The sequence below is a fragment of the Rhopalosiphum padi genome, chromosome 2 (assembly GCF_020882245.1).
Source record: "Rhopalosiphum padi isolate XX-2018 chromosome 2, ASM2088224v1, whole genome shotgun sequence".
Taxonomy (NCBI): domain Eukaryota; kingdom Metazoa; phylum Arthropoda; class Insecta; order Hemiptera; family Aphididae; genus Rhopalosiphum; species Rhopalosiphum padi.
The window spans coordinates 40,025,327-40,046,882 of record NC_083598.1 but is presented as its reverse complement, the minus strand read 5'-3'; the positions used below and the strand labels follow the sequence as shown (position 1 = coordinate 40,046,882).

General features: G+C 26.6%; 1 protein-coding gene across 1 annotated transcript in view; it reads right to left on the bottom strand.

Moving 5' to 3' along the window:
- The window catches only part of LOC132919620 (nuclear receptor-binding protein), a 50,373-nt gene extending 31,086 nt beyond the window's left edge, over positions 1 to 19,287 (bottom strand). The window contains exon 1 of the mRNA XM_060981350.1: positions 18,347 to 19,287. Within this exon, the coding sequence (XP_060837333.1) occupies positions 18,347 to 18,511 (165 nt within the window). The 5' untranslated portion in view covers positions 18,512 to 19,287. The remainder of the gene's footprint in view (positions 1 to 18,346) is intronic.
- Between the last annotated feature and the right edge of the window lie 2,269 nt (positions 19,288 to 21,556).

The following is a 21,556-nucleotide window of genomic DNA, read 5'->3' as shown; positions in this document are numbered from 1 at the left end:
CGTAAACGCTTTTTGTTTATGTCGTATTTGTGTAAGACGGATACAACACATACGGGTGCGACGTCCTCTTAAGTTTAATGTTTAACTGAATGTCTGAATGCATATTTTATGGTACATGGTTATATATATATAATATATATGTACCAAAATATCACAATTATGTATAATATACGGATAATATACAGATAATATTCTGTTTTTCATAGAAATATGTAACTATATTATTAATATTAGGGAATTTTTACTTTGATTGATAATGATTTATGTACATTGAAAGATTAAAAAAAAAAAAAAAACGATGTACCATTAATGGATAAAGAAGGCGAATGACTAACGCGCAGCTGTTTTTATTATAGACGTCTACGCCTGTCAATATAACTATTTAAAACTTTCACATATAGTCTGGTTTTGTTTAATCATCACTAAGCATTTGTTTTGTTTTTTTTCGAATAATTTCCATTTAATTCTTATATTGTAAATAATATGTGTTGTATATTTTCAACACAATCCTAAAAACTTATAAAATATAAAATATTGTTCATTTGTTCATAAAAACATGTTCAGAGGTGAGAAACTTTACGACCTTAAATTATCTTTGATACTTCCTAATGGTTTTCCTGGCGACCTCGTGACATAATATTATCTACAATTTCTGAATTAATAAACTATTAAAAATATTTCAAAAATAAAGTTGTCTGTTTTAAAATATTAATATATTATAGATAGATCCCTATAATTAAAAAAAATTATTATTTTCATTACAAAATATGAGTGCTTACGAAATTTAAATATAATAAATATGTTTAAAATGTTTTAAATTATTACTAGTTACGTCAATCACTAAGTTAGCATGTTTACCCTCAGCTCCGTCATATGTACCATGTGAATGTTTCATTAATCAATATTCAATGTCTACCAGTTACAGTTCCGATGAACAATGAGTGTGCATTAAACAAAATTGAACAATAGAATAAATCGTTATTATAGAACGCGATGTATTTGAAGCGTAGTTATATAACAACCCTGTACTAGAGTACATAACTGAAGCTTTAAAGTCGAATAATAATGGATAAATAAATTATTTAAACAAAAAATATAAATCAAATAAGTATTTCACAGTAAAACAATTTAAAAACAACAACGTATCACTCGCTCATTTTTAAATGTCTCATGTATAACACACATAATATGTATATTATAGTGAAGTAGTAGCTTCTATTTTGTTGTGTTCAATGGAAAATAGTTAATCACAATACGTAAGTATAGAGTTACGTTTAACTAAAAAAAAATAATATTATCTTGATTCGAAGATATTATAAACTTTGGTACGAGTCAATATAAAATGATTAAACAAACAATTGAACAATATAGTTGTATTACTCATGAATCACTCACTTAAAATAATAAAAATATTAGCATTTTACAATTTATTATCTAACAAACAAAGAAGATTTTAAACACACTCACCTAATTTAATTATACTCAATCGACAATTAATTATGATTTATGAGTTTATGACTCATAATTTATGAGTAAATAACACGTGTTTTATGAAATTTTTAAAATTATTTTACAGATATATCATGGTGGTCATACATCATACAATTACATTATTGATTATTGACATTTTTATATAACGACTTCAATTTTTTGTAGGGGAGTAACGTATTCATCCGGTTCACTTGAATACTCACAATACGATTGTCATCAAAATTTAAAGAACTCGATAGGGGTGGCGTCCAATGACCCCGCCGTCGCGTCGCCAGCCATTTCCCAATGATCGGAAACAGCTGGCAACACATAAACAGACATAATATACAACTCGTGTGCGCGTGCGCGCACATACACACACAGATACACACACGTGCACGCGATTTTACACTTATGATCTACGTAAAAAAGATATATTTTATGTTTTTTATTTACTAGGTTGTACAAGAGATACAATATATAACTTTATACAAATATCAATAATTAAAAATCGATTTAAATGAGACTACACTATCTGACGATAACCATTGCATATCTCAGGGAGGGCCCGTATACCATTTTTAACTGGCCTGGTGGCCCATTCTAAATTTCAAATCATTTTATAAAAATATAAAATGTTAGGATTTTTCTGTTTTATTTTATTATATTTATAAGCTTGATACAATTTTTATTATAAAACGGTAGATATGAATTCTTATCTAGTATTGAACTATAATAAATGTCAATTGAAATTTTATTGACTTTTTTTTTGCTTTCTATGTTTTTTAGCCTACTAAATTCTAAAAATTGGCTATCTAGTAGCATTGAGTTGCCTATCCCTGGCATATATCATTATAAAAGAAGAAATCATATAAAAATATTAGTATAAAGAATTTATATTCAATTGAATTTTATTCAACCCATTACTACTCATAACAAACTTCTACGATAAAACTATAATGATTGATTAAAAATACTATTTTTATTTTTTAACTCATGTAAATAATAAAATAATATGTATATCTAGCAGTTATCTATAAATTTATATTATTTCTAGAGCATAATTCGAATACGATAGAGACGATAATTTTGAGTAAATTAGAAATGAACATTTTACATAATGATTACCTATGTTAAAATAATTCGTTGGCATAGCATTTGTGTTGGCAAATTTCCAAAATTCAATCAACAAGTTTCTTAGCATAATATTCGTAAAGGTATGATTCCAGATCTTTTTTTTAAATTTTATTTAGGTCATTTATACAATTTTAGGTACTTGTTTATTATCGCCCCGCTAGTACGCCGCATAAAATTTATCGCCCCGTCACTATTGTTTGTTATTACCTTGCCATAAATAAAATAAATGATATGTATTATTTTAATAATAAAAGGTTAAAAAATAAATGTATTATACTTATAAATTTAAAAAAAAATATGTATAAGTAAGTATAGGTATAATATTTTATTTTATCATAATTATAAATTAGAATGGAGGCTAGAACTCTGATATATCTTTTAAAATAGTTTCAAATGTATCTTGTTTTCCGAGACGTTATCTCCACATAAATTCTGTCGAATACGATTTCCGAAAAATTTTTTTTGTTCTACGACATTTTTTTATTTCGTCATTTAGCAAAATTGACAACATTTAGATAAAATAAACGATGAACATTTGCATTTATATTATTTATTATTATTTTTTTTTATTTATAATTACATTTTTTTTTAAATAATTTTATATTGACCGACTATCGACGTTTAACTCAAGAAGTATAATGTGGACTGTATTAAATGTTGTAATATTATATGTTTTAATCAGTTTTTAGACGGATAATATAGTTATATAAATTTGGGCGCCCAAGAATTGGACCAGTATTTTGAATTTTCAACGATTTTTATTATTGTATCCGGTAATCGGGCCACCAATAAATTTAAAATTTTTATAAAATAATATTAATATAAGTTTTATTGGGATCAATACTATTATTAGATTCAATCAGAAGTTTAAATTAAAATTAGAAGCATAGGAAACAAATTTAAATTCAAAACAATTATATTCTTGATGAAATTAAAAAATACGAAGATGGGAAAAGGACAAATTTGAATTTGTAAAATCTGTATCATATTATTCAAAAAAATAATTGTATTTTAATGTCCCTATTAGTAGAAAAATTAGTTAATAAACGTTATAAATTTGTATATTTTTATATTATATATTTACGGCCCAATCTATGGGTAGTAAAAGGTAAGCACATATTGTATATGAAGCAGGTAGATAAAATGTGGCCCAATTACCGTCCGCCCATAAAATAAATTCATTAAGCATAAATATATAAAATACGAAAGCAATATTTATAATTTTAAATTGATAAGAACACAGTCTGTATAAAAAATATATTAATTAATAAGCACACTATATATTTGATATTCTTTCTTATACTCAGAAAATATATTAAGTATATAATGCTATATTTTTCATGAAATCGTATTTTTTTTAAATCTATTTCAAATAATTTCGCGGCACCCTGGTCGGGAATCTCTGCTATATAGTTAAATAGTTGAGTTATATCCAAAAACAAAACTTTTTGGTTCGCATAAAAAAATTAAATCAAATTATAATAACTTCAATAATTAATATTTAATATACTATAATAATAACAAGGTAAAAGACCCATAAATATATCACGTGTAGTTATCTACAGATAACATTGTTTGTAACTGTATTTAGTTATTATAATTTACAATTTAACGAAGCACTAAAGTTTAAAACCTCGAATTGACAGTACCTACTTAATTTTTATACAACATATTATGAATTTATAATTTCAATTTTCAGTCTTCGTGCATAGTATGAGGTAATATGACGAAAAAATATTCTTTTACACATAAAGTAATACTTAAAGTATACAAAAGTATACTTTTTCGCAAATATTAATATTTTCTTTGCACACACTTACAATTACTTCATTAAATTATATACAATATCTACTTTATAACATTAATGCACCCGCACACATACCAATAATGAACAAAACAAATCTAATTTGTTTGTAAAATGTGTAATATAATTATTAAGTTATATTAAAATATTTCTATTGACTTTATCTAGTTATGAAAATTATCATCGTGTCTTGCATGTTTTGTGCGGTGTAAATCTCGTAACTTGTAAAATATAACGTAGGTACACCTATATTTTCAAACATTTGTTTCCATAATGATTTCAATAAATTCAATATTTAACAATAAAATGATATAATGATTAATAGATATTAACTTTGGATGGCTTACAGTTTGTGCTGGTTTACTACTATTATCGTTATATTAAGCTATATAAGATATAACCATATGGGACATGGGTACTTGGCTTTTTGTCCTACATTATACCAATAGGCTGTCTCATCGCACCTCTCACGCTGCTACAGTCATCACTGCCACCATACCGTTAGCGACAGTTTAGCCTTCACACAATATGTATGCACGTTATTTTAACACGTATTGGACCCAAAGTACCAAACATAGACGACTTAGATTTTTCAGCTGATTTTACGATAGAGTAAGGAAAATAAAGATTTTTAACAAACTCAAACACCGATGAAAAAGCGGAACAATTCCCAGTTATTAAAAGATAACCAAAAGCACAGACGTTATTACTTCGGTGTATTTTTATACATAGACGTTCATTTATAACTGTTACGTATAATTTAGCGAATAAAATTAGAAAACAGTGGCCGGTCCGAAACATTTCAGACGCTAAACTGAGTATAAATTCAAATGTATTCAAATACAAAAAATTCACAATTACAAACGTTTAATTTTATAATTACGACTACAACCATTTATAATTTTATTATAAAATACCAACTATAAAACAATAATCATGATTCCAAATATGTTAGTTATTTTAATTATTATAAACTAATGCACCTTAAAATATGGTAATATGATATATTTGATATTATAAAAATAGTTATTGGTATATGATAAATTAAATAAAAATAAATTTTACTGATTCTTTAAATACGTCTCAACGGTAGTACTATTTGTAGTACAAAAAACTACTACTATCAACTGGTACACGAAGTCAGTCACATACCATCAAAAGTTATATGTAATAACTATTATGCTCATTTATTTAACGATTTTCTTGAATTGTAATATAATATGATAATGATAAATATACGTTTATAGCATACAATTTATCATAAATAATAGTATACAATGTATCTACAAAAAAAAAATATACAATAATAAATAATTATTGTATCAATATGTAAGTGATAACTGTTCAACGGTAACTTGTCGTTTAAATTAACACGTCAAACACATCAATATTCACGTTACATGGAAGACAAATTTTATCCGATCACTTTAAAAAACTATATTTATATTTGGTTATTGGTTTCTTTATGGAGTTATTACTTATTAATTTTTAATTTTGGAAAAAATTATACCTAGAAAATAATAATATGAGTCTTAAGATAACTTAAAATTAAATTACAATAAAAAGTACAAAAAATATTATCATTAAAATATGAATTTTAGGTAATATATGTACACACTAAAAATTAAAATGTTATTACACATAATATTTGATTTAAAATTTTAAACTCTAAATTGAGATATGCTATTGTAGATTTCACTGCAATATTACGATATTACGTATTCATGGCGTTCATCAAGTCTTTAAAGTTATTACTAAATTAATTAGAACAAAGGGAAAATGTTATACTTAAATATTTAAAAAAAAATAATGAATATAGTATTATTATAATTTATAATAATAATTAAAAAAAACCTTAAACAAGCAATAATATAATAATACAATCATGAATTATGAAGCATATTATATCAGAATATAATATATAATATAAAGAACTAAATAAAACAAAAAAAATTTTCATCTAAAAGGCATTTTGTTTATCATATAATTGACCTATTGGCTTTAATATTAGTATATAAGTAATAACTTATAACACAATGGTAATATAAACACTAAGAAATTTGTACAGATAGCAATATATGATATGAATGTTATCTATACCTAAGGAAAAGGCTAAGCCAACTAGACAATTAGTCTTAAAATTGTAAAAAATAAATTACTTATATTATGACTAAATTAATTTCTGAAACAACAAAATTATTATGGCATATTAAAGGCGTGACCAAACTATACGTACAGACTGTATAAATTATCTGGTTTTGAGGATATAAAATGTACATGGTATTATGTTAGACGTATATGGACGTATATATTCATATTATAATATAGAAATTGTCACGTTTATAATTCTTATAAAATGTTTTGGCAAAGCACAAATAACGACATAGATAACCTTTTTGTTTTTTTGTTTAATTTTAATATTTTTCGAACAATGACCCCAAATGTTCTTATAAATACAAAAAATAAAATTTTAAAGTATTGTGTAGATAGTTTATAGTAATAAATCCAAACAGAAAAATGTATTAACTAGTTCCTTTACAAGCGTTCGAATAAGATAAAATAAGAAATAAGTTTCTGTGACAAATCGTCATACCAATCCTAACAAAACTATATTCATAGTGATATGTACAACTTTTGGCTCTACTATTTCTAGTTTATTAACGTGATTAATTAATACCAATAAGCATAAGTACTGCATGCTACCCTTAACATACATGTACTATAATTGTGCCTCTTTGAGTATTTAAAATAAAGAGTATATTTAAAATATTTTGATTTATGAGTAATGAGTATAATGTACATTTTTTTTTTAGTTTTTATTACTAAACCAAACTCAACTATCCCCATAATTACCTTTATTTTGTTATTTATACTTATTACTGATGGATAAGTATAATAAGTAAATAGTTTAGGAAATATGAAAATGGAAATGTACAATCATGATTGTATACACAGTTATCTTTCTGTATCGATAATGAATGTTTAAAATAACTTTTAACTATCTAAATTATTAGGAAACTGTAGAATGTAGATGATTTTTTTTTAATTCTTAAAAATTGTTTCTATAACTATATAAGACGGATTTAAAGAATAATTTAGTCTTCGTACACCTGACCAAGCTAAATCCTAACTTAAAATCATGCTTATTAAATTTTAAAAAAATACCATTAATTTGAAAACATAAAAATAAAAAGCTTTACGATAAATCAATAAGTTACATCTTACATTGATTGATAATATATATAATATTTAAAACGTTTAAATGTTATTAAGTACCAAAAATATTTCGTTACATTGGCAAGGATACAACAAAATACTATTTGTATTGATTTATTTTGGTAGTTAAAGGAATTCTTCAAATTCATAAAAAATAATATTTATAAATAGGTACATGCAAGCCAAAATTTTTAAAATATCAAGTCATCAAACGTTTAAGAATAAGAAAAACAAAGTACATTTCACTCCTTTACCTCTATATATCTACAAGTTACTAGTTATCGCAATATTATTTATCAGTAATAAAATTAAATAAATTTATATATTAAACAGTTATATAAATATACTCGAAAAAAATACGTTTATACTAAAAATATATTAAAAACATAATATTGATAGGTAAGAAGCTAAAATTTATTTATTATATACCTAAACAATACAACCTCAATATGTTGATGATTTGAAAATAGTATTTGGAACTTAATTTTATTACGTAATAGGTGTACTTTTATTTTTCTGTCATATTATTATTTAGTTAAATGAATTCGAAACAAATATTCACAACACATACTTGCAGGTTTTTTTTTTATAAAAATATAAAACTGGTTAACATTGGATGAGTCACGTAGACGTCGAGAATGTATCTAAGGATAATCCACATAACTTACTGCCTACTTACAACCATTATCCTTAGGGCCCACACATTTATTGTACAACTACAAGTTGTATAATTCTTTTGTCTAAAAATAGACACTACATAAAGTTTCGAAGTACACATTATTTTCTAAAAAATAAAAATTTCTACGTCTATCATATGCCAATATACATCCTTGCAGAAGACGACGAGTATTTTATTGTATGCAATAAAACTTAACCTTAATATCGTTGTTCGAAATAAATAACCGTCTAGTTTAACACATGTAACACATTAAATAATTCTCTCGTTGATATTGGTCATAATAATTATTAGCTACAAATAATTAACAGACAATAGTAATAAATAATAAGAAGAATACTTTAAAATATATATGTAATCAATATATTAACATAGATTATAGATAAATAATTACACAAAAAATAAATAACGACATTTTTCCGAAGTATAATTTAATAATTTAACTTATAAAAAATAAATTGTTGAACTAAAAGTAATTACTAATTAACGCATTTGCGTTTTTTGTTTTTGAATACAACACACTATTAATATCATATTATTATCTTTAAATAGAGAGTATCATTTTAATATTAATATTAGAGCTAACCACACACAATCATTATGATGTACGTTTGTGAAACGGACACAATACATGCGGGTGTGGTATCTTATTAAGAAAACAATGAATTTGAATATTGCCATAGTAAAACTAAAAATCATACCAAGTAATGTGTATTTGTAATTTTATTTATTATCATAAAGGAATTGATTTTTTTCTCGTTTAATCTATTTCATTAATTTAATATAAAAGTAATTAGAAAACAACGAACATAGATTATGTTGATTGATGAATCAAATAAAGTTATGACTAACATATTTAAGTTGGTTCCAAGTCACATTTAACCTATCAAAGTTAATGTTTTTGAATGAATTTGTACAAAATAGTACCTTTTGTTCAAGGTCAAAAAATCTCAATGCGTACATCCGTTAACTCGATTGGGCGCGTCAAATCATAATACAATATACCACATTATAGTAACAGAATTTAACATCCGCACTTGAACCGCACACATAATATCATAGCATCATATTATTAAAGTGTGAAAAATTGTCATAGGACCAATAAGACTAAAATAATTTAATTGTATAAAATTGTTATTTTATAATTTAAATAACACAAACAAAATATAAAGTATTCTTATTATAATTCCAACATGAAATAATTATATGCTAAATAAAATTATTTATGAGTGATGAGTAGATTATACTAAAAATATTAACCAGAATTCTCCAACCTTTTTTACGGAGGGCATAATCTGAAATATTTAGAAATTAATAATATTGAAAATATAGATATATAAACATTTATATTTCAATGAATAATAATCATAACTTTACAAGGCGAAAAAATAATTTTAATTCATTTGATGTCTATAATAACTACTCCGATATATATAATATAGTTAGTATATTGAAGATCAACATCAAAACATTAAAACATCAGTCAGATTGGTATAGACCAGTTCAAAAACATGGAAACCATAATCTCAACAATTTATAAGATTGACGATTCCCTGACTTTTCAACGGTTTGAGGCCATATTTTTAAAATGTCATATAAATCTTAAAAAAATATGCATAACAAAATCTCGATAGGTATAGATACATTTTTAAGTACATTTTTGACCTGACTATACACGGTTGCCGAATGTATACTAAAATATTAAACAAATAATTAATATTTAAATTTCAACACATTTAAATAAGAATAAATAAATTTCTTTTGATTAAATCGCATTTATAATATATACATACTAGTTAATAATAATACTATTGCATTAAAAGTATTATTATTTTTAAATACTAAACTTCAATTAAGATTAATTATTTATTTTATTAAGTAACTTAGTTAATCAGATATCATAATAATTACTGCAAGATAAAAATATAATGATAATTAAATTCAATATGTATATACAAGCGTTACCTATAACTAGTGTGAATTCTTGATAAATTTTTTTTTTTTATTACCCACCCATGTTAATTTTTGAAATACACTGATTCTATAAATTTAGTAACTATTTTTGTTTTTAGTTATAGAAAAAAAATTAAAAAAAACCTTTTTAACTCAGGTAAATTTAGCATATAATTTTCATGACAAGTATAACATTCACTGCAATATCTAGGTTTTCTATTTTCCGTATATGGTGGTTATAGGTTAATTATAAAAAAGCTGGATAACCCTGATAAACAACTACACAAGCTAAACTATCTAACAAAACAACACGCCAATACTGAACGCATCCCCAAACAACCTCCTACCATTGAAATCGGTTCCATTATTATGAATGCAAGGTGTCACGTGGAGATGAGCTGAAGAACCGAAGTTCGTCGGGCCACAACGTGTACTCTCACTGAACAGTAAATACCAATATAATTATTCATAAATTATATCAGTTAAATATCAATTTATATTATCATGATATTCTTAAAATACAAAGATATATTTACCTGTATTTTTTTAAATTAAAATTGAATGTATACACAAATATTTATAACTGAACCGTATAAACGCATACTCTATTATACGAATATAGCAGAATTAACTATTAATATAACATAAAAGTGTACCTAGTTTAGTATAGTCTACACTGTCTACAGTAAATACTAATATATCATCAGTCTTTGTGTGTACGTAGACAACGCCCGCTGACAAGATATTTTCAACCCTATACAATATTTCAGTGTCACCAAATTTAAAAACATTAAATTATAACGATGGATTTGATGTTATACTGATTAACTCTACTCGATTTTGTTCTAATTAAATGGCCAATGCAATGCGTTTTTGTAGAAATTGAATTTATTTATTATACAAAAATCAGTATTAACATAATAGTCCTTTGTTCTAGTTTGATTGGTTTCCTCGACGTCCTTGAGCGCCGGCGTTAGCTTTATAAATTCACCATACCTATTTTTTCGATGTCAGTTTTGTGATAATTATGAAATCATAGGTAACCAAACAGGATTTCGCATTAAAAAATAATTGTTTTTATTTATACATAAGAAATATATTAATTAACCATAATAGTACACAATATTTTTATCGATCGTTTATAAATATAAATTATAATATTAGTTACCCATTAAGACAATAAAGAAGATATGCATGAATTCGCAATCAATGGAATCTCTAATATATACTACGGGTATACTATATATTCATATATATAACAACCAACAAATAATAGCTAACAACTAGTAAAATATAACCAAAAATTAGGTATATTAAATAAAATAATCAAATTTAGTTCAAAATATAAAGTCGAAATCAATGTGTAAGACTAAGACTGTGCCTATTAAAATAAAACTATTTAGTATTTACTAATAGAAACAGAATCCTTATGAAGTAATGAATAATGAATTTCGAGTTTTAAGAAAAAAAACCCTAAAAATAAAGACGTGTCCTTGATATAATCGCATTAGAACTTCATAAATTAAACTAACAACCAATAGGCGAAAATGAGCAAACTATAAACTAAATTTATATAAGGATTTATAATGGGTTAAAATCTCATATCTCTATACACAATATTTTTAAACCATTTAAATCAATAAGAATCATATTATAAGCTTACCTATATATCTCAATCCTATTATAAAATCACTTTAATACCTAAATATTTTATTAGTTTAGGTGTAAATTGCGGTATTCTATTTTTTATAAGCAGAGTTTAAAATTTGAACATTGTAAAATGTATAAATTAAATAAATTATATAGGTACATGCTAATAGAAAAAAAACTGAGGTAAAGCAAAAAAATTGAATACAAGAAATGTAGACAGTAATATGATACTAAGAATAACAAGAAGCTTTGGAAATACGTACTACCTGCAGAATGATATCAATATGGTTTAAGTAATCAATTTTTCCACTACACAATCCGGAGGTTATAACTTATAACTGGCGGTGCCCACGTAATATATCGCGGTCTTCATTAATATAACGTAACCATATTATACATTTAATATTATAAACAAGGTTATGATTATTATACCAAAGCAGTTTTATCACGTTCTGACGAAATTTGATGAGCCCATACTCCAGGGAGCCAATGTCAAAATAATTTGTGATTCAAATTACGTCCCATGATTAAGTTAAGGGCATTTCAATTCATCTTTTTATGGTATTAATGAGTTTAACAGCTCTACTATGTCAATTGCTCAAATTTTAGAAGGTCAATCCAAAATATTTTATTAAAAACTTTTGGGTTGCCGACCCTAGGCCTAGGCAATTCCACTCTTTTTTATTAAAATTTTAATACGATATTAAATATGCATAATTTTTCTAGGGGCACACGAGCAACCACGTTGACCACACAAAATACATAATGCGTCTAAATTATATTGTTAGTTAGCTATTTTTACATAACATAGAGAAATATATTGATGAATTTGCTTGTAAATTTTTTATACATAAATTAGTATCTACACCTCAGTTATAGTACTAAAACTAATTATTGAGAAATATTTAGATAATTACTTCTATAGTATATTTTTCAAGCCATTCATTAAAATATAACTATTAATTTCAAAATAAATGTTGAAAAATATTATCAACTGACCTATCTGGATTAACACACTGAACAATATCAAATAAATCAATGTGATAAAAGTATGAAAGTATGATATATTTTGCATCATAAAAGCTATATCACACTACACACAATTATATCAGTATTATTCTATAAATTAGTGCCAAGACCATAGTAATAAGATGCAAGACTACCTAACCAAATATTTTATAATACCAATTTATGAATAATAATCAACAAATGAACAATCTAATAACGCGATGAACATGTATTTTTAATGTTTGGGCATTTATTTTGGTAGGGTAGATAACTTTATAGGTAGGTATATTACTTGTTGAATATAGATCAATATTGGTAGTAAGGTAACTCAAATTAATTAATTTTAATTTTTAATTTTATTTTTTATTATGGTTTTTAGAATATAATGATTAAACGCTGTTTGTTATTTTCAAAAATATTAATTAAACAGTTTTTAAAGTGAAAAAAATCGAACTTGACATTTATTAAGCTGAATTATAAAAGAAGATTATAATTTATAAACCGTCTTCAGCATTTAATTAACCACGGTTGTAAGCCTGTTATGACATTTGAACACGCTTCTAAAAAATATCCGTAATAATTTCTCATTTTGTAGCATTTGAATATGTACAATTAATTAATTTTTACAATTCCGGTACCAAAAAGCAAATGGTACCACACATAAAACCAAGGTCAAATACATAAAATATATAATTCAATGAGGTATTATTAATAATAGACATGTTATGTAAAACGATGTCCACCATTTTTATGAAAATTAAAACTTCTAGAGCAAACATACAATTATTAATAATTACACCGAACGTAATAATATAACGTTATTAATATAATTGATATTAAAATGTTTTACTTTAATTTTAGGAAATACGTTATACAGAATAGAAAACAATTTTAAGTTAAAATTTAATTATTTATCACTTGTTAATGTGCTGAGAATAATACTGATTACTGATTTACGAAATATAAATTCAACGTTTGTTAAAATGCTGGTAAAAACATTTCAATTACCTATGTAATGTTTTAAAAATAATAAAACTACAAAAAATTCAATAAAATATACAATAATAATTTACAAATTGTGTGTTTAAAGTAGATTTACGAGTAATAAATGCATGGACATCTATTATATGTCTTGAAGTATATTTTTCTTAAACATTATATCTTATTTTGTATTAATAGTAAATATAGTGTATTATACAGAGTGATTCTTTTATCATAAAACACTCATTATTTCAAATTTTTGAATTAAAGAGTGTTTTATGATAAAATAATCACCCTTGTATATATTTTTTAATAATTACGAGTACTTATAGTATATTTTACTTATAACTCAATTGTTTAATATTTCAGTATAAGCTGTTCTTATAAAAGTACAAGAATTGAAAGACTTGATCATATATTAAACTATTTATATTTTATCTATTTCCACTTTCATAATATTAAATTTAAAAAATATATTTACCAGTAATTATCTAACCTTGATAGTAACGAAACATTTATTGGAAGAAAAAAAAATGTTTAATTAAAGATTTCAAATATTTAGTGCGTCATTTTTTAATGTATTTTTCACATTATTTACCGAAATATTATGTATGTTTTGGAATTAAACTAACATCCGTTAAAGAAAACAAAATTAAGATTATTAAGATAAAATGTAGGATAAATATGTGAATCTTTGCCAAAGGTTAGGTTTAAACTAAGTTTAAACTGTATTAACTAGCCACTGGTGTATTTCAATAAAATATACATTTTCGAAATAAATATTATACCTATATCGAAAAAAATACAAGTGTTGGAGTACTGACGATTGCTGCTTTTGATTTCTACTATTCTAAAATTATAATTGTATTATGTTTTTCGTACACATAATAATAACATTTCAGTGTATCAATGCAGATAAATGATAAAAGATTTTAACATTTTTAACTTTAAAATAAATTCTATTACATATTATGTAGGTAAAATAAATTAAATTATGACAAAAAACACGTTTGTTTCAGTAAATTTAGTTAATTCCTATTCAATAAAATTTTTAACAGCCAAGTACCCACAAATTTAACAGGTAAAAAATAAAAATAAATAAATTAAGGCATATTTGATATTTTGCTGTTTTGAACGATACACCTTAATAGCTTAACCGGTCAACAGTATCGTCTTGTCAATCTTGAATGCCAAATGCCGGGCATTAAAAATAGTTGTTTTCGCCTAAATTAATGGATCGTAATAGGGAATGTAATGCTCGAACGCCAACGAGAGTAGTAGTGAAGAAGAACGGATATAGGGTTGGCCATTAACCAAAAATATTTTATAAAATATAAGCTACAAATGAATTTTTCGTTAGTATATTCACAAGTTCTACGATATTCTTAGTAATATATAGAAATATTAGTAATAGTTAACCAGTTCTTATAATAAATCTAATTTTTAAATATGTTATGGAATAGGGAAATAAAATATTTGATTAATACATAATTTAAATTTCAAAGGAAAGAAAACATGCAGCTACTTTTTACCATCAATATTTATAGAAATTAATTGATAACACGCACAGCGTATACAGCAATGCACTGGCAGACACAATATAATTGGCACTATCCAGGGTCTACCATTGGTCAAGAAACACAAAACATTAAAAGTAGATACCCGTGATAAAAAAAGAGAAGTAGTACAGATTTGGAACAACGATTTAATTATTAACTGAATATTTATCTACCCGATTTACCTATAATATAATATGTTCACGTGCACAAATAAAATTATTTTCAGAAAAAACATCAAGATTTTAGAAACTATGTTTGATTTTAAACACTTACCTATTTGAAAAACTCTAATTGAAACAATTTGTGTAAGAAAAAAAGTATTAATTAAGGGACCAGCAAAATAGGCACATGAATTATTTGCGACACAGGTAACGCGCGATCTATGTGTATAATTTAAGTATAACACATTATGTAAGTATTTTTTAATATTCTTTTTCTATAATTTACACGAATGAAAATACACGAATGTAATCTAAATATTCTGAGAATTTGCTTACCTAAAATACAACTTGAATCAAACTGATATTTATTGAGGTTTTTTTTCATATTAAGACAATTTTAACATAATATTATCTATAAGTATTAAGTTTCATAATTTCTAAGAATGCACGAAAATTACGAATGTATTGATTTTATACAAGTATCTTATTTAACTGAATATTTTATAATATTATATAAGATTTAAGAACATTTCGGAAGAAATTGATAAATATTGTGTACTGATCTAAATTATACAAGTAAATGTACTATTATGTACTATTACTTAAGTGTATTCTTTAAAATTGTTGTTTAAGACTTTAAGAGTATGATTTCAAATGTTAATATCCTTAGATATTTGTTTATTTATTTAGAAAATAGAAGCATCTATGTACCTTACTAATCGACGTTTACATAGATCTCTTATTATAAAAAAACAAAACATTGAGAAATAAATAATATTAATGCATGGAAAATGTATTTCAAACTTGGTTAAATATAATAATATATATTTTTAAATATTTTTTTATACTTCAGTCTTGTAAGTCAAGGACATAAAGGACATAATACCTAAAGTATTACTGATAACTAATAAAGTATTGATGATTACCTACCTAAATTATATTTAATCTTAGGACAAAGTTCACTTTGTAAACAATCAGATTCTAAAATTAAACATTATGTCAATAAATGAATTAATTTCTTGAGGTAGACCCCCTTATAACAGATAATATTATTATACCCAGAATAATACATATAAATTATTATCTATATTTAAATAGGCAAATAGAAAATCATTTAAAATCACACATCATGTATAAACTAATGCATATCAAATTTATTTCGCTGTATCTACTGACATATATTTAAAATTAACTTAAACGTTATTTATGTTCACTCTATTTTAATCTCTTACTACAGGTAAGTGAAAAAGTTCATTGACAGTTTTCTTCTTTGGACCTACATACAAAACTTCCAAATCCAAAAATGCTATAATTAAGGTATAATGACAAATATGAGTAATTTAATATTATGTTGATTCTAACTATGAATTAAGTATGTGAAATTCAATATATACCGGTATTTTTCGTTACGTATACAAGCATATCAATTAAAAAAATAATAATTTATAATAGTTTTAAATAGCACTTTTAATTTAATGCATGATAATTTTATTGAAATACTTTTTTTAAACCCAAGTGCAATTTGACTAAAATAAGTGCAATTCGACCATACTCGAAACTGATTAGGGTAAGAATCAAGTATCGTAAAATAAAAAATAATATTCTAGTGATTATACATGAATACTGGATAACATCACCCTTATAGCATGTAGTATGTACCTACTTTTTTTTATAAATTCCTAAAATACAAACGATTTTAGTATTGAGGGTACCTATCTCGCTTATATATGTAGGTATTATTAGATAAGTGATTTAGGTTTATTAAGTTTATGTACTTATCACACGTGTTAAAAATTAGCACACAACTAGACAATCGTGTACACAGTGAACTATAGTTTTCACATAAATTGTTACATAGATAATAGGCAGGTATTTTTTTTTATAATAAAGCAAAATTATAGAATTAAAGCCATTATATATAGAGCTACAATTTAAATAATTTTATACTTCCAATATACATTGCATTATACTTCTTGATCATAACATCGATTCAAATATTCCATTATACATTTAAATCATATAATTGTTAATTGTTGTAATTAACACAATATTTAGACAGCTGTCACGATAACAAGACGATAGTTTTTCAGGACTGGAAATCAAATAATATTATGTTCGATATTATGTCGAACCGATCACACGGGTCAAGCTAACCAACAACGACGTGGAATCGACAAGACAATTATTATCATCGGTCAATAATCAATATAATAAATTATAATATACTTATTGATATAATATAAATTATTATAAAGGGGCGATTTATTATTATATTTAAACGAAAATAATAACACAATGTGTCGGCAATTATATAATAGTGCGTAATGACAATATAATTTAGTCGTGGGCGGACGTTGCCGTCTACTAGTGGCAGTCAGTGGTGGTGGTAGTGGTGGCGGCGGCAGTTGGGCACAGTTCGATTTGGAACGCATGTTTTAAAAAAACCGGCTTATCACGCAATCGCTTATCAACGATTTACAACAACGATCGACGGCGACGACTACTGCTACCTATTACAACTGCCCATTAGAACTGGTGATTAGTGATTACCGACGACGACAGTCACGACTGTTTGGACGGCGGTCAATTTTATAATAATAATAAAAACGTATCATCCTGACGTTATTACGTCAACCCCATTCGTTCCCATCACAATAACAACTAAACGATACCGATCGACAAAACAACTCTGAATTAATGAAGTCGTTTAAAATAATTTAAGAACACTCACCACTTCACGTCTTTTCAGCCACCGGCCACAAGGGCTCTCCTCCAGGATTTCGCTTTCCTCTTCCGAATCGTCACCGCTTTCCAGCGAAGTTTTCTTGATCGCGACGGCTGTTGCTGCTGCTACCGCGGCGGCCGTCGGGTCCAGTCCGCGGCCACTGGCCGGCATCGCTCGGCAAGCTTAATCTGCCGCCGCTACTGCGACTGCTATTCTCACTCCACGCACAACCGTAACAGTTACAGCGGTCACACCCGGACGGATACCGCAGTTCGGCGGCGGCATCACCGTCGTCGTTCGGTTGACGCGCGATCGATACGTGCCAAGTGCAACGAACGGGCAGCAATACCGCAATGGTACTATTTCGACAGACTCTTTTTGCCTCCTAGGAGATCGGGTGTAGAGGGATTTTCCGAGGGATTTACCACGACTGTGGGCCACACCGATCGACCGACCGCATCGTATTTTCACCACAGAGACGCGATTGAAACCGCTACAACGCGGCAAAACGATGGGGGGAGGGGAGGGAAACGAAAAAAGTGAATTTCGTCGGTTCGCACTGGGTAAACGTACTCGCGCACACACTCCTTGAGCGATATAAAGTAATAATAATAATAACTATAATATTATAGATAGTACACGATTTTAACGCGAGTACGCGCGCGCGCAAAACGAACAAACGACCAGCAGGCGCGCGCACACACTCGGACGACGGCTTGCAATAATATGCAATACGTATATCTATCCGATTTAAAACTTTAGAGCAGACGGACGGGCGCGCGCGCACAAAACGCAAATGCGGTGCGACGTGCGAACAAACAGTGACGACGGGTCGGAAGCAAATGATCTGCTGACGGGAAATGCACGGACACGTCGGAGCAGCTAACAGAAAAACGCGATAGCGAGACGGCCGAGACTGACGCTGCCTCTGCGCCCGCTGCTAGACTTCAGTGTCGGCGGTGGCGGCGACGACGGCCGAACGACGGGCGACCGAACGCGAACCAGCCCTCGCCACCACCACCCGCCACGCGATTCGGACCACGTAATCACGCCGTCTCCGTGTGGGCGTTCTCCGCGTGCAGATAACGATTATCGTCATAACCGCGGCAGCCGACACGCCGGAGGAGGGCCTTATCACAAAATAATTTAAATAATCATGTTTCGTGACCAGCTGTTCGTTTATCATCAATCCGCCACCGACCGTTTCAGACCCGTTATCAAATGTGACCGTGGTTGTGTTTGTACGACCGCGGTTCCATTGCAAAGTGCATCGGACACTTCCATGTTTAGACGGTGCAAGTCACTGCGTACAGATAGCGCTAGACATTCCTCCTGGGGGGGGCTGACATAATACTAAATTTCTACAATTTCTGCTGATTTTATATTTTACCATCGTCATCTTATATTATGCGCGGTATTGGTATATGATAGATTTTCAAAGATTTATTACTCGGATCACTGATTGGTGCGTTCTCATTAAAATGTATTTTTCTTTATTTTTTTTACGCCTTCATATAATTTTTAGCTACTCATCAGCTGTGACTTATCTCTGGGGCAAATCTGAAGTCACATTTTTTTTAAATTTTAATCTAAAATAATTAAACAGCATGATTAATTAATGACATCGATAAAATGAATAAATTATGTTATAGATTACTACAGAGCAATAGAAACGCGCATACGCAACATAAGAAAATTTATATTGTTATTAAAACATTATAACATGATAACAAATATTTTGTTACATAAAATAAGTACCTACTTGTATTTATGTTTCAAACAAGTTTTTAACAAACTCTAATTTGTTAATTGTTATAATTTGGAATAAGTAATCGTAAATTCGTAAGAACTTGAATTTTTATAGTATTTATTATACCTACATATTTAGTTTTTTTTTTTTATAACGATATAAAAGTTACGATAAGAAGTAATAATACAATATCATTTAAATATTTTTTTAAACAGTTTTTAATTATTTTGTTTGTATTCTATAAATGGTAATAATAATTGTATTGTATTAATATCTATGTAACTTTTATAATAAAGGTTTACATTTTGAATAAATATTTACACGGGATATTTTGCCATGGAATATTTTTGCGGGGTTATTTTGACTTGTCACCAATATAACTAGCTCTTCTAAGACAACGTTGGCTATGACAAATTAAATAATCATGGATTTACTCCTTCTTAAATCCAATAAATTCAAACTGCATAGACAATAGACTCATTTATACTTAAGATTTTTTTACTTAATATAAAATTTAAGTCTTAAATAATATCCAATCATAGTATTTAATTTATTTTCTGTAACCAATGACTATAATATATAAATAAATAATTTTATAGTTTTTTTAAGACACTATAAAGTATCTCTAATGGTCTAGTTTTATGTGTGTAAATTATATTCTCTATCTATAGGTTATCAGGTTGAAAAGTAAAAAGTAATAATACAAAGTATTAAAGTAATAAGTATCATATAAGGATATTTCTGAATTTATTAACCTATATTTTATGAAAATCGGTCGAAAACTGCGAATTTTATTTAAATGGTTATCTGTTTAAGCTGTTTAAGATCCTTGTATCCTTGATTTAATATAGTAGATTCACCTTATCTTAAAATCAGTTAAATATCAAATATGCATTTTTTTAATGTATTCATTTAGATTGTTTTGAGCAAATTTAAAATATAAGTCCAAAGTGACCAAAGTTATATTATTTAAATATTCGATTTTAATGACTTTTTTTTCGATAATCAGTTGCAATTGTATAAAAAACAAAATATTCAATTCTTGTAACCAAAAGCCCGAAACATGATATTATCTGTGTGAGTTTATCTCAAAAATGCAAATTATTTTTTAATTCGTTTTCATTGCACATTTGAAATTCTGAAGCATTAGAGAAACCACTTTTCCATTTCAAGTTAATACGTTTCATATTTTCTTTATAAGTCAGTGATATTTGACTTTGATATACATAAATGTATTAAAATTACATACATTTCTAATACAATAAAATTGTATACATTTTTATTCATCCGTTCGTTATTCAACCCTTTAGTCATAATTATTTTCCTATAGTTTATCTATGGTAATGAATAATGATAACTTTAATAACTAGTAAAATTATTATTAAAATCATCATAAATGCGTACCCATATAAATGGTTCAAATTGTGACGGCTTAATAAATATAATATACACAATATACCTAAATA